General features: G+C 38.1%; 1 protein-coding gene across 1 annotated transcript in view; it reads left to right on the plus strand.

The window, feature by feature from the left end:
* Positions 1-13,714, plus strand: part of ADAMTS6 (ADAM metallopeptidase with thrombospondin type 1 motif 6) — a 168,685-nt gene that overhangs the window by 27,475 nt on the left and 127,496 nt on the right. Inside the window, exons 3-5 of the mRNA XM_072416361.1 lie at positions 1,212-1,576; positions 9,032-9,200; positions 10,649-10,863. Of these exons, the coding sequence (XP_072272462.1) occupies positions 1,212-1,576; positions 9,032-9,200; positions 10,649-10,863 (749 nt within the window). The remainder of the gene's footprint in view (positions 1-1,211; positions 1,577-9,031; positions 9,201-10,648; positions 10,864-13,714) is intronic.

Below are 13,714 nucleotides of genomic sequence, written 5' to 3' on the forward strand. Positions count from 1 at the left end.
CATATTCCTCATGGGTTTTTCTCATGTCTCTAAATGGTCTACCAAGTTATCACCTGTGTTTTCAGATAAAATTAAATGTTTGTGTTTATTTATTCATACTGCCCAACATGTCAAAATCAAAGCCTAGTACATAATTAGGACTTATGGAGGAAATCCTTTCTTTATAGAAGTCCACCACCTGCATTTCACATGTCAGCAAAATGGTGCTAGTGGACGGTAAGCTTCTACTTTGGGCAAAGCCTAATTGTGAGTAGAGAGTGTTGTTTTTGTCCCACTAGATCAGTGTTTCACGACCTTTTTACCATAAGGGGAACCCCTGAAATAACTTTCAGGTCTTCAAGAAACCCCTTCTATAATTACTATATCCACAGCTTACAGTACATTAATGTGCTAATCAGTGGGAAGAATTCCTCTTACATTGCTAGTCATTGAGAGGAATTTCACCCTTACAGATGGCCACAAACATCATTGTGGTTAGTTAAACTGACTTGAGAGGCTGAAATTACTCACTTCTCTAGGAACCCCCTGGAGGAACCCTAGGATTTCACAGAACACTGGTAAGAGACACTGCACTGGACATTTTATTCTGTGAATGACCTACTTTTCTAAGCCCCAAAGAACATTGTGCAAACCAGGGGTAAAAAGACATCTGACCCAAAATAGATTGTACTAAAAAAATCTTGCTTAAAACTAAATGGGCTGCAGGTGCTTTTATCGGCCTACAAATACTCCAGTATGAAAGCCTTTCTCAAGCTGGCCAGTTTGCCAATCTAGGCCTGGCTTTGGGTGACCAAAAGCTACCAGTTTAACCTCCCTGGTGGTATTCTGAGTGTGGCTCAGGAGAAATTTTCCATACCAAAGCAGTAACCTGGAGCCACACTCGGGGTGGAATTGCCAGGGAGTTTTAAAGTCCTACCTGGTTCCCATTGTAAAGCGGCATCTTTCAGCGGTGCCTGTGGCGTCCTCCAGCGATGCCCGGCATCTGCTTCCCCTGGCAACGCCAGGCTACACAGATGCTGACCGGCATCTGCGTCCCCGGTGCATAAACGTGTAACAATATTATTATTAATTATTTTACAGAAACACATAATGCTTTTATTGTTTTTATAAAACAGTAGACTGTTTGGATGGTCTTGTATGTACTACTCCATATTACTTTCCTTTCTTTTGCATGGTCCTTTCATGGATTGGCCTGACTTACATTTACAAAGGGGAGTTCCTGTCCTACCTTGAACACTACCAGCTGACGGTTCCTATAAGGGTTGACCACAATGGGGATTTTGTCAGTTTTACTGTGAAGAATGACAAACACTCGCGAAGGAAGAGGAGTACGGACGCTAAAGATCAAGAGCAGGAAGTTTCTAACTTATTTTTTAAAATTTCTGCCTATGGCAAGCACTTTCACTTAAACCTGACTTTAAATACGGATCTGGTTTCCAAACACTTTACAGTAGAATACTGGGGGAAGAATGGGCCTGAGTTTAAGCACGATTTCATTGAAAACTGTCACTACACGGGATATTTACAGGACCAAAATACCACAACAAAAGTAGCTCTGAGCAACTGCAATGGCTTGGTGAGTTTTGTTTTATGTGTTTTAAAATTCAATGTTAAAATTTTAATGTTTTATAATGTTTTGTGTTATTGTGATCCAGTACTTATGCAGCTTCCAAAAAAAAACATATATATATATATATATATATATATATATATATATATATATATATATTAGGATAATATTGACGTCTTGAATACAGAGAAGAAAAATTTTGTGCCTTTCATATTTGTTTGCCATTTATCTTTACAATGAGAGAAAATACAAGGGCAAATATAAAGCTGTTGGCCATCTCAACCACTCACACAACGCCTTTTAAACTATAGAAGCAATCAGAATGTAATTTATTTGTCACAAGTTTTTTAAAAAATTTTTTGTTCTCATTTTCATTTCTTTAGCTTTAATTATTCAGGGCACTCCCCCCATGACAAAAGATATGTACGCTGATGCATTATTTTCAATGGCTTAATGGCTATATTTTAATGGCTTTCAAAAACTGATGCCATGGATATTACATATTCTCAACAAGCTTTAAAATAGCTTTAAAATATCCCTTACCCTCCAGCTGCTTTTCATTTGCAAGTATCTCAACAAACAATCTAAAGTGATTTGCAGATAGTTTTTATACCTAGCTTGGAAACACCTGCTGTGTGTTTACATTGGGCTTGTAGCAGGCTGCCAAAATCTGCAACTCATATTTTCATAGAAAATAGCTTCTCTGGGATTACCTTTGGTATTAAGAATAAAGCAAATAACCGTAGAGGTAATGGTGACCTGTTTTAGGCCATATTCAGACTGACAATAAGGCAATAGTATATTACCACCAATTTATGTCAGTGAACCGCTGCCTCAGGGCAAGCTTCTACCTTCTACTAGCACCCTTCAGATCAAATAGGGGTGGTAGTGGGTACTACAGTATCGCTCAGTGCTGCCCACTGTCAAATCTGCATATGCTGGTTCTTTAACCCCCCTGGCGGTATTCCCGAGTGTGGCGCAGGGGGTATTTTTCAGTGCCAAAAGCGGTAACCCCGAGCCACACTTGGGATGAAATTTCCAGGGAGTTTCTAAGTCTTACCTGGTCCCCACGTTCCCACAGCTTCCTCCAGTGGTGCCCCCGGCATGCTCCAGCAATGCCCGGCATCTGCGTCCCTGATGTGTGAACGTTGGGGTCGCAAGGCCAGGGGACGCAGATGCCAGCCATGCATCTGCTCGCGAGCCTGAGGCTGGAGGGCCTACCCGTGCAGCTGGGAGGCAGAACCCGGCAGGAAATTTAAAATAGAAAGTATTTTTAAATGAACCGCTTTTACATTTAAAAATACTCATTATTCAGACGGCCAGGGGGGTTAAGAACCAAAGCTGTGGTGTGAGTGATCGTGTGGCTGGCAACATGCCAGCTACCTGGAGCCATGCAGGATCAACTAATCCTAGGGCAGGTTTCAGTGGGGAGAGGGTAAAGCACCTCTAAGGGATTGTGTACAAAACAAGTAGGGAGGTAGTGGTGTGATTACTGTTACCATCCACCTGTGGCCACTCGAAGTGAATGAATGGGGGTGGTTTACTAACAAGCGCCAAGTGCCTATTCAATGCTCATTCATATTGGTTAAGCTTAACAGTTGATGCTCCCAACCACTGGGAAACTACTGTTTCCTTTGGTTATTTGTCCTAAGGTTTTTCTTGCTGTCTGGGAAGCCACTTTCACTGGGACTGTATGTATGAGAAAGTTAAAAAAAATTGGCTTTGGATATACAGTAAAGGAACTATGTCACCAGTCTAGAAGTCTACATAAATATTTTCCTGTAGATAGATAATGGATACTTTAATGGATACAATATCTTCCGGGAGTGTCAGTCTCCCCTGAAGTTGGTGGTTACTCCAAGTTCCCAAATGCTTAGGTCAAGTTTATACACCTTTTCCTGTATGCATCATAGGGTGATCAGTATATGTTGGGAATACAGTGGTCGACCCATTTTAATGCCGTTGTCGTTTAGCCTTTAGAATTTAGCTGTCATGTTTGCTTCAGGGATACTAAGGGTTCTTAAAGTCTGTAAAAATATTCCATACTAGAACTGCTGAAAATACAGAGAACACCAGCAATGTGCGTTTTGAGCACTGCAGATCCTTTCCAAAGTGCTTCCTGTATTTTATTGTTTCAACCGATTCTTTCATTCTGTAAACAAATCACTTACAATGATGAATAGGAACACTCTGCCCTTTTTCTGCTGCCAGAGCATGCCTTTCATGATAGGTATCATGTATCAGAAAGTTTGTGGCATTTAGTAAGTGCTGTGGATTGTCCTTGATACATCAGCATGTTGCATACATAAGTCTTTACTCATCAATATTATCTTATTCTTTTATTAATATTTAGAAAACTGTCTTAGCCTGGAGAATGTCTGAATATGTATATTTCCTCCTACTGTTTAGTAACTTCTGATGTTATCAGTATGTATATGTACGTTTAGAATTGCACAAGAAGGACACACAGGTTTTTTGACCACAGATTTTAAATGCTGTAGAAAAACATGTTATGTTGGATACCTCCCTAAAACAAAGCTTACTTTTCCCATATTTGATATTTTAGTTTGATGGTATTTGGTGTGCGTAGGTTGGTTAAATCATCTATTGGCCCACTGTATTGTATAAGGCTTTATATCCTATTACTTTGTGGACTTTATTATCTACGGTATATATAATGCATTTATAAAGACTTAGGTAGAATTTTTTTTTCTTGGTAAATTTTGTTTCTTCATTCTTTCACTTTTCTGTGTGTCATGCTCTAGTTTAACATCTGGACTTCTAATTTGGCTTTATTCTACAATTCTGAATATCTATAATGGAGTTTGACACCCTTATGGCTGCAGCATTGTTAGAAACTGGAAATTTGGGAGCTGACATCTAAACACCAGAGTCTCTGAAAGATACAATTAGTAAGCATGTGATTTAAACATCCCAGTAACCACAACAAAGTGAAATACTAGTTTACAGTCAAGCTTTATAACAAACTCATGGTGGGGAAGAGATGCAAAAACACAACTTACCAATAGTGCAAGTAGCTGATCTCTACACAGTTGGACCCACTGTATGGCCCCCAGGAATTCTTTTAATTCAGGCTGCTTTTACTCCAAATAACTGACTAAGCTTCCTCAATGGCGGGGCTGGACTCTTCTCCACCTGCTGGATCTATTTTAATGTTGGTAAGTAAGGGTAGATATCACAATCATGGGTTATTTATGAAGCACAACCAGCAACTCCAACGAGTCAGTAATCTGAATTTTTTGGGTAGGCATCAACAGAAGGACAATTATATACTTATTTTGCAATTCTTTAGCAAGCTTTGTTGCAAGTTCTTTCATACTTCTTGTTCTTAAGTTATTGTACACACTGCCAAATCTGATGGACTGATACATTTTCTGATTGGTAATTGATCAATTACTTGATTGTTTGTACAGCACGACTACTTTTTTAAATAAGTATTTACAAAACAAACATCAATTGCTTATGATTGCTCAGCTGCTGAAATTACTTCAGACTCACTTCAGATCCAGTCATTTTATTGTACTGGAAATCAAATTGAAAGTGCAAATCATCTTATTCGTATTTGGCCTCAGCAGCAGGATTTTGTAGGATCTTTGTAAAACCAAATAGGAAGGTAACCCGTGCTTCTGCAGGGACCTCAACAGCCACAGAAATCTCCGGCCTGGTAGATCATTCTACTAACCCCCCAACTTCACCTTGGGTAGAGAGATAAGTGCTCATTGTGGAGGCACTATTTACCTCTGTGGCTGTAAGTACTCTAATACCTTCCTTTTTTACTACCACAGTGCCAGCATGCATGAAACCTCCCCACCATTGCACCTTTATGCCAATCCCCCACCTGTGCTGTACCAAGTCGCCATATTTTGTTGACCTCCATATTTTTCTCCCCATTCTCTTTCCTGCTCTTACCACCTCTCCTACTTCCAGTGTAGCATTATTTACCTATGTTCTTGCTGCCAATGCACCGACGTGTGCCTCAGCACTTGCCACCTCTGTACCAATGTGCTCTTTTGTGCTCTAGCCACCTCATTGATGAGCCCTTTTTAGTTTAGTTTTTTCGAGAACAGGCCCAGATGAACAAGCACCAAGGCTACTTTGTAGAAATTTTGGAACATGTGCCGAAGACGGAGTGGAGTGGAGTAACTCCTGTGGAGATCAACTAAGAAAATAACAGTTGTTATATTCTCTTTTAAATTTTGCTATTCAAGTTATTCTTCTGGTCAAATTATCTAATTTCACTCTTTCATGTCCTAGCAATTTTGTTTTAGCTTTTCTTTAATGTTTACAAGCAAGAAAAGTACACAATTATGTGAGATAATTGTAAATACTAAGAGCTCAGTTACATAATTGTCATGCTTTGAACTTGAAATCTATAAACACATACACAAAATAAAAGTTTTCTCTAATAAAAATATTTCTTTAATGTTTTTGTAAACCCAATATAAAAATTGTGAATAGTTTCCAATAGTTTTTCACAAACAATACAGTAAATGTTTAAAATACAGTTTGATTCTGCCAGTCTGACTGTGTGACTATGCATTCTAAGGGCTCCCTACCTGTAGAAAAATGAAAGCCGTGTTCGAGCAAGCCATGCATCCACTTCTTAGGTTCTGCAGCACACAGAGGGTGCAGCAAGAAACGCCAAATTGCTGAGACAGCCGACTTGAAAGACTGCATTGTTCTTGTTGTGAACTTTTTGAGTGTGAGTTTTATTGCTCCACGGTGCTTGTGGATCCAAAGGCCAATGAAGGCTTGTTGTAAATGTAATATACTGCTTATTGAGAATATGTAAATACTTTAATGTCGATATTATATATATATATATATATATATATATAATGCCTGGCAACAGGTTCACTATAAAGTTGTTTTGTTCAACACTGGCATTAGTTTGTATTTTAGAAGAATGTTAAATATAGTGTATGGTAATCTTGATCCATGCAAGGCTGCTGGTTATAGTAATTGAATGGTGCCTAGAAATTTTTTTCTGTCTACAGTGCTGCCTATAGGACACATATTGGACTAGAAACTACAGCTCACTGAATATTAAATGTCTGAATACTCTCAGGGTGTTGGAGTTAAGTTGGCTTATTTGTGCCATATATCAACTCAGCCAGCGGCAGCTTTAAAGGAAAGCAATTTGGTGTTCCTTTGACCACTAGGTATACCAAAAATTATAATTTGTTATAGGTACACTATAGTCTACCTAACAAAGGGGGCAATGTAAATAAAATTGCTTAGTGATGGATTGTCATTCTGTTTAGTGTTTATTTCCTTTCTCATTTTGAGACCAAATGCCCTCTTCAGTTCCTGTATTCCCATTAATTGTTACAATGTCCTAACTTCTGTCTAGTGTAACGACTTTGGTGATCGGTGTTGTTCATCATTGTTTTTGGTTCCTCAAAAATGCTTTTAGTAGTGTGAAAAAAGTAAAATGCATATACTGCTGGTTACATGCAGTGTATTTTCTTTCAGATTTTGGCACAATATTCATTATTGTCAATTCTCTTTCATTTTTAGTTTTAAAGATTTGTCCTTTGGAGTATACCTTGTTTTTCCTCTATATGACTTTTTCTCACGATATTGTTAGCTGAACTTTTTAAACAATAAATATCACTTTATGAGCTAATTCATGTGATTCATATAATAAAGAATATCATAATTCAAGTACTTGGTTCATAATCGAGGGCTCTGTTGAGTTAGATTTGTAAGCAATTATGTAAGTGAAAACATTTTTCAGTGTCAGAAGTCTATAGCATCAGACTTGGTAATCTTCCAGCACAGTGAAAACAATATATTTTGTGATATGTACCATGATAGGTATTTGTGTGATAGTGGTTCGGTTCAGGTTTTCCCTTTGTTTTCTCGAGCTTAGATCTTTAATGGGATCGGGTTAGGGGGAGATGTAGAAGTTAAGGGGTTAGGTTTTGGGTATAGGTTCAACAGGGTCAAATGAAGGGTTGTATTTTGGGGGATAGAAGTCTGCACATTGCGCTTAGACCACCCTCTGGTTTTATTTAGTGCAGGTCTCTGTCAGTTCACCCCGTATTGCCCTTATATTCCATTAAAGTATTCTGAAAGCAAGTTATAAGTTGGCATTTTACACAGTAGAGACTGGCCAAACAGAGATCATTTTGACACAGTTGGCCAGCTAGAATGTGCATTTGTGAACCACAAATTCCTGTGTTTTATGTTCAAGCTTGCTAAAACATGTCAAGATATACAGCAGTAGATGCTTAAAACAATTTTGTATGTAATTTTGAGTTTTAGGGTCAGGTTAAGGTTAAAGGGACATGTCAATGAATTTAATTTTCATTTTAATTTGCACTACATTGAAAATGAATGGCTTAATGGCATGTGGGCTCATACAATTTCAGTGTTGTAGATTTAGAAAAAGATCCTTGTTGACCTTGTTGCTGGAAGTTACATTAGTTCCTTCAACTATTTACTTCATTAATGAATGCTGCTAATTATTCAGGTTTAAGGCAAGCACTGTCCGCTTAATGAGCATTCATTCTATTCATTACCATACGTTAAGGTACCTGCCAACAAAGCAGCTACAAAAGTGAGCAGCGCACAGTAACACATTGAAAAGTGGACATGTGCCTTTATCCTGGTATGTGTGTTTTAGTGGACTGTAGTGCAGGTGCATTGCCCACTACAGTAATTGTGCATGGGTGGCATTCAAAACAAATGGCACTGTAACTTACCATGGGATGGGGGTAGTATATTGGTTATGTAAATGCCCACTTTAGTGAGAGTGTTACAGATGGTTCAAAAGGATGGGGTTTGTTTCTTTACTGGGCCGGATTTAATAAAGCCCTTCAAGGCTGGAGAGGATACACTTTCGTCAGTGAAGCTGGGTGAGCCAGCAAACCTGGAAAATAAATACCCTACTTTTTCTGTGTGTGGCTTCCTAACTGGTGGGATACTAAGTGGCGACATGGAAAAAGGCCAGTATTTCTCTAACTTTTTTGCATGGGGAACCCTGTTGCTGGTGTTCACAGTTGCTAGTACCATGGCTCTTACTATATATTTTAGGACAAAGTAGAGGTGCATAGCCAAATTATATTTTTGACCTTAGAGAATATAAAGGATGCTTTTGACTGTAGAGTGGGTTGGTGATACGCTTCATGGAGGTTGCTGGAGACCTACGTCATGTTCTGGCTGTTGAGTCCAGCTGTTAAGCTCTGCACTGAAATGTGAAGTTGTACATTATCTGTTCAATCACTGGCAAGGTGGATAAAATGTTCATTTTGGAGCAGACTGTTTGCTTCACGCACTGCAGGTTGATTAATGCATTTCTTCTGTAAAGATATAGAAAAAAAAGTGGAAATATTCACATTGTAGTTATATTTCCCAGACGTCATCAGGTTTAATGCAAATAGCTCAAGTCTCCCCAGCTTGCCTAAATCCCTTTCCTATTCTTTTCCATCCAAGCATGGCGTAATCGCTACTGAAGATGAAGAATATTTTATTGAACCTTTAGACAACGTAACAGAAAACTCCAATCACTTTAGCTTGGAAAAGGGCCACCCTCATGTCATTTACAGGAAGTCTGCCATCCATCAGCGACATACAAGTACCAAAGGACACTGCGGTGTGAAAGGTAAGAGAATTGTGGTCTTCTGTACTCTAAGGCTATATTTATACCTTTGTTTTTATTTAAATGTGGTGAATATGCAGTGTAGTACAGTTTTCATGTGTACTATAAATCCCTATGGAAGGTAGCTCTTGCTGGAAAAAGTAGTTTTATAGATCACTTAGAACAAAGCAGAGAATTTCCCCAAAATGTGGCAAAAAGTTACCAAAAATGGATTGGAACCACTGGGGATGGGGCAATTAAGATGGTGAAGGATAATTGTAGAATCACTTTTTATGTATGCTAAGGCTTAGAGAAGCTCCTTTTTAGAGTTAGAAATTGAACCTTTTATGATTTTACTTTATTGACAGATGGTAGAAAAAGCAAAATAAAAAAATGTAACACAACATTACCTAAATATTATTCAAGTGCACAAAAACACAACACAATTTCAAAACCACTTTGGTAATAACCACAATGTTGCATTGTGACAGCATTTTCCAAAATGTATACATTAATGTAAGATACAAGCTGTGTGCAATGTGTTGTGGTCCAATTCATTGCACACTGTACAATAGAGCACAATGTACACTGCAGTGCTCCACAAAGCTGATGGATTGCGCTGTCCTGAGTTGCTAAAAAGTAATGTGCATTTTTATGGTAGTTATGCATAAGATATTTTGATGCAACAAACATTAACTGCTTCTTGGTAATCAATGCTAAATATTTTATTAGTGAATTGAGGTACTGAAAATAGTGTGATCATGCCCCAAAATATATAGGTGCTGCTTTCAACACATTATTATTATTACACAATATTTATATAGCGCCAACATATTATGCAGCACTGTACAAAGTCCATAGTCAAGTCACTAGCTGTTCCACAAAAAGGGCTCAGATTCTAATGTTCCTACCATAGTCATATGTCTTTAATACAGTCTACTTGGGGGCTGCATGTTTTTGGAATGTGGGAGGAAACTGGAGTACCCGGAGGAAACCCACACACACCGGAAGAACCTGCAAACTCCAAGCAAATAGTGCCCTGGCCAAGATTCGAATCTGGGACCCAGCGCTGCAAAGGCCAGAGTGCTAACCTCTGAGCCACATTGCTGCTCAATATAATAAAAAAATAGAAAATTATATATAAATATAATACATATATGGAAATTCCTGCCATAAGGGTTCTTGGCAGGACAGTTCTTGTTCAGGCTCCTTCTCCTATTGGGGACAACACCCTCTTATTGATCTCTTGTGTTACCACATCAATGCACATTGCACAGACGTGATCCATTATTGTCACCATCAGGAAAACCTACCTGAAAATTACATGCAGGAGTGGCTTTAAAGAGGCTGTTTATTCGTATTTATTTTAGCAAATTAAATAGCATCCAATTAGGCTTTACATCTACTTTCATTCTGCTTGCCAAGCAAATTGATTTATAGTCCATGATATTTTATATTTAATTTTGCCACAGATGTCACTGGAAACCATAAACCCTGGTGGTTAAATCATACATTTACTACCCCTACGGTGCCATCGGATAATGACACAGAAAATGGTCCTCGCCGGCAGAGGAGATCGGTTAGTGTCGAACGGTTCGTGGAGACGCTTGTGGTCGCTGACAAAATGATGGTGGGATACCATGGACGCAAGGATATTGAACACTACATATTGAGCGTAATGAATATTGTAAGTTTGACCCCTTAATCTATCACTGGTACATTAGTAGACTCAAAATCGGTCATGCAATTCTTGTGCCGATCTGAATCTGTACAGTGCAGAAACAGTTGGCTGTAGAGAGTTACCGAGCTTTTTATGATACAAGTGACATATGTCTGAGAATAAGGGCTGCAACCAAAAAGCAACTTTAATGTTTGAAACTAAATCCATGATAATGAGGCAGGAGGTGAACCTTTTACAGGTTTTATTCATGCTCAATTATTTATAAAGAATACTCTTTTTAATGCACAAACATTGCATCATTAATATATGAAACATGGTAATCCATGCTGGTGGTTATATGTAATATGTGTAATTTTTGTATTAGAAGCATACATTATTTATTAACTGAAATAAAAAGTTGGGAAATGATACTTTAGATAACGTGACCCATAACAGGGGTTACTTGTTAAAACATTGGGTAAACATTGAATAATTTCATTAAAGTATGGCTCATATTAAATGTAAAACTGGGTGTCTGGAACTGGCACCTCCAGGTAACACAGCAATGTAAGGGGCCTCTGCATTGTTACCAATTAGATTTTTAAATTTAGTATCTGAATTGCATGCACTCCTATAGCACTGTTTTATGGGATTTAGGAGCATGCCTTCTGGAAAGCTGGCATTTGCATAAAAGTTCAGAGTACTGTAGTACTGCTCCAAATTTTATTGGGAGATGGTAGTCAAACTGTGTAAGTTCCACGTCAGACGGTCTTGGAGCTTACACAGAGTTGATGATCTTTTTCCCTCCATTACATCCCAATTTTGGTATGCTTTGCTTTAGGGAACAATAATAGTTAAACAGGTAGCGGTCATTAGCATTCAATTGTTTAGTGATCAAGCACAGCAGATCACTAAATTCCACTGCAAGACATTTGTGACTCCTGCAACAAAAAACTAGAATCTATACTGGTGCATGTTTCTGTCAATGGTCCCCTAAATTTGTTCCCTCCCATCCCTCTCAGATGGCATTGGAAATTGAAAACAGAAGTGCTGGGTATTCTGCCTGGCTCTGGCTCCTATGTGGACTGTACAATCATAATAAAGGCATTTGGCATGAAACCATTGTAAACGGACTGAATATAGTAGATTGTCAACTGAATAAGGAGCTGAAATATAGTGAAAATATACACCACTGTAAATGCAGAGTAATTATAATAATTGATCCTTTTTGATGTAATTCAAAAGAGGATTTGGAGCTTTTCCAGTTAAGTAGCTGACATTATCTGTGTGTGCACTTTGTGGCTTGTAACATCAAGTGTCTGCTAGATCCGCTGCACAGCACACTGACTCCTCTGTTCCCATTTACAAGTGTCAATTACCTGTTGCTTTTCTTTTATCATTGTGAATGCTTTATTCATTGTGCTGCTGTAGCGGCTGGAGAGACACTGATGTCATCCTGTAATTTATAGGGCTGACTAGAATTACCTCCACATGCTAGCTCATGTAGGTGTACACTTACTGTGCAATCAGAGCCAGCAAGCAGCAGTCTACACCAGCTAAGTGTGATCTGTCAGATGATGAAGGGAAATTAGATCATGAAATTGGTTCCTTGTGGATTCTTAAACAGCCATTTACTCGAATTAGCAAGAGTTTTTTTTCCCTATGACATTTTATACTGTTCACGTACAATGATCATTGTATATTTTAATGTATTCTGTGTTGTACATTGTATTTTAAGACATGGATAGATAAATTATTTATAGTTTAAGAGACATATCAATTTTAGGAATGAAAAATAATTCAATAGGTGTATCAAAGCTTGAAAACAAAGATTTATTATATTACAAGTTACCATTCTTTAGATGCGGGGGTTGCATTATTATCTGTGATGAAACTGTACTTCTGGCAGGGTCAACAGTGGTTTTCTACTACTGACAAAAATGTGCGGAAATTGGTCATCATAATTGGGAATGATGAGCACCAGTTCCCAAAAAATACAAACACAAATAAAAAGCAGATACATGAGGGCTCCTTTTATATGATTTATATAATACAAGTTTAGCCTTTGATTAAAGATTAACACTACATTTATGTTGGGCCCTTGATTGGTGATAAATATGTAACATAAATTGAGCATTTTATTAGTAATTTTTTTGTTCCCTAGACAAGGTGGGTCTTCTAAAAGCCATTGTGTTGTTAATTAAGGTTGCATAGGTCTAGAATTTTACATTATATAGGATTTTAAGTGCAAGAGCTATCTGACTCATGGGACAGGTGTAGCCCTGGTGTAAAGCAGACCTATCCAGTAGATGATCTTTATGTAAAGTCATGTTCATCAAAGTGCAGTGTTCTCCCCAGCCCCTTTTAGCTGGGTGCACCTCCCAGCACTTTTCAGTAACCACCCGGCTGTTTTTATGTGGCTACTGAAGAGTTGGGTCACAGTACAGGGAAAGCCATCCGCCTACAATTTCTTCCCACACGGCTCCAAAAAATTCCTGGGTTGAGCACTGAAAGTGTATTAGTTAACATTATTAGTTCTTTTCAGGCAACTAGTGATATGTTCAAATACCTTGTCTGGTTGCCACATAGATTTCTTTAGGTGCATATTTTATTCTTGAGTTTTGGAAAAGATAAAACCATGCAAATAGTCTTAACCAAGGATCAAGGCTTCTCAAGTGTCCATTTGCAAAAACAAATTATTTTCTTGTTTTTGCACGAACTTTATCAGTAGTGTTACCCTACACACTGAACTGAGCATTTTTGCTTCATTGTAGATGTAGTTAGTTATAACTAAAATTTAGAAAGTTCATATGAATAATCAGTTCTGATTCCTAGTGTAAACAGGATTGCAGCTTTACACATACATGCCAGGTTCCAT

Source organism: Pyxicephalus adspersus, chromosome 6, assembly GCF_032062135.1.
Source record: "Pyxicephalus adspersus chromosome 6, UCB_Pads_2.0, whole genome shotgun sequence".
Lineage (NCBI taxonomy): Eukaryota > Metazoa > Chordata > Amphibia > Anura > Pyxicephalidae > Pyxicephalus > Pyxicephalus adspersus.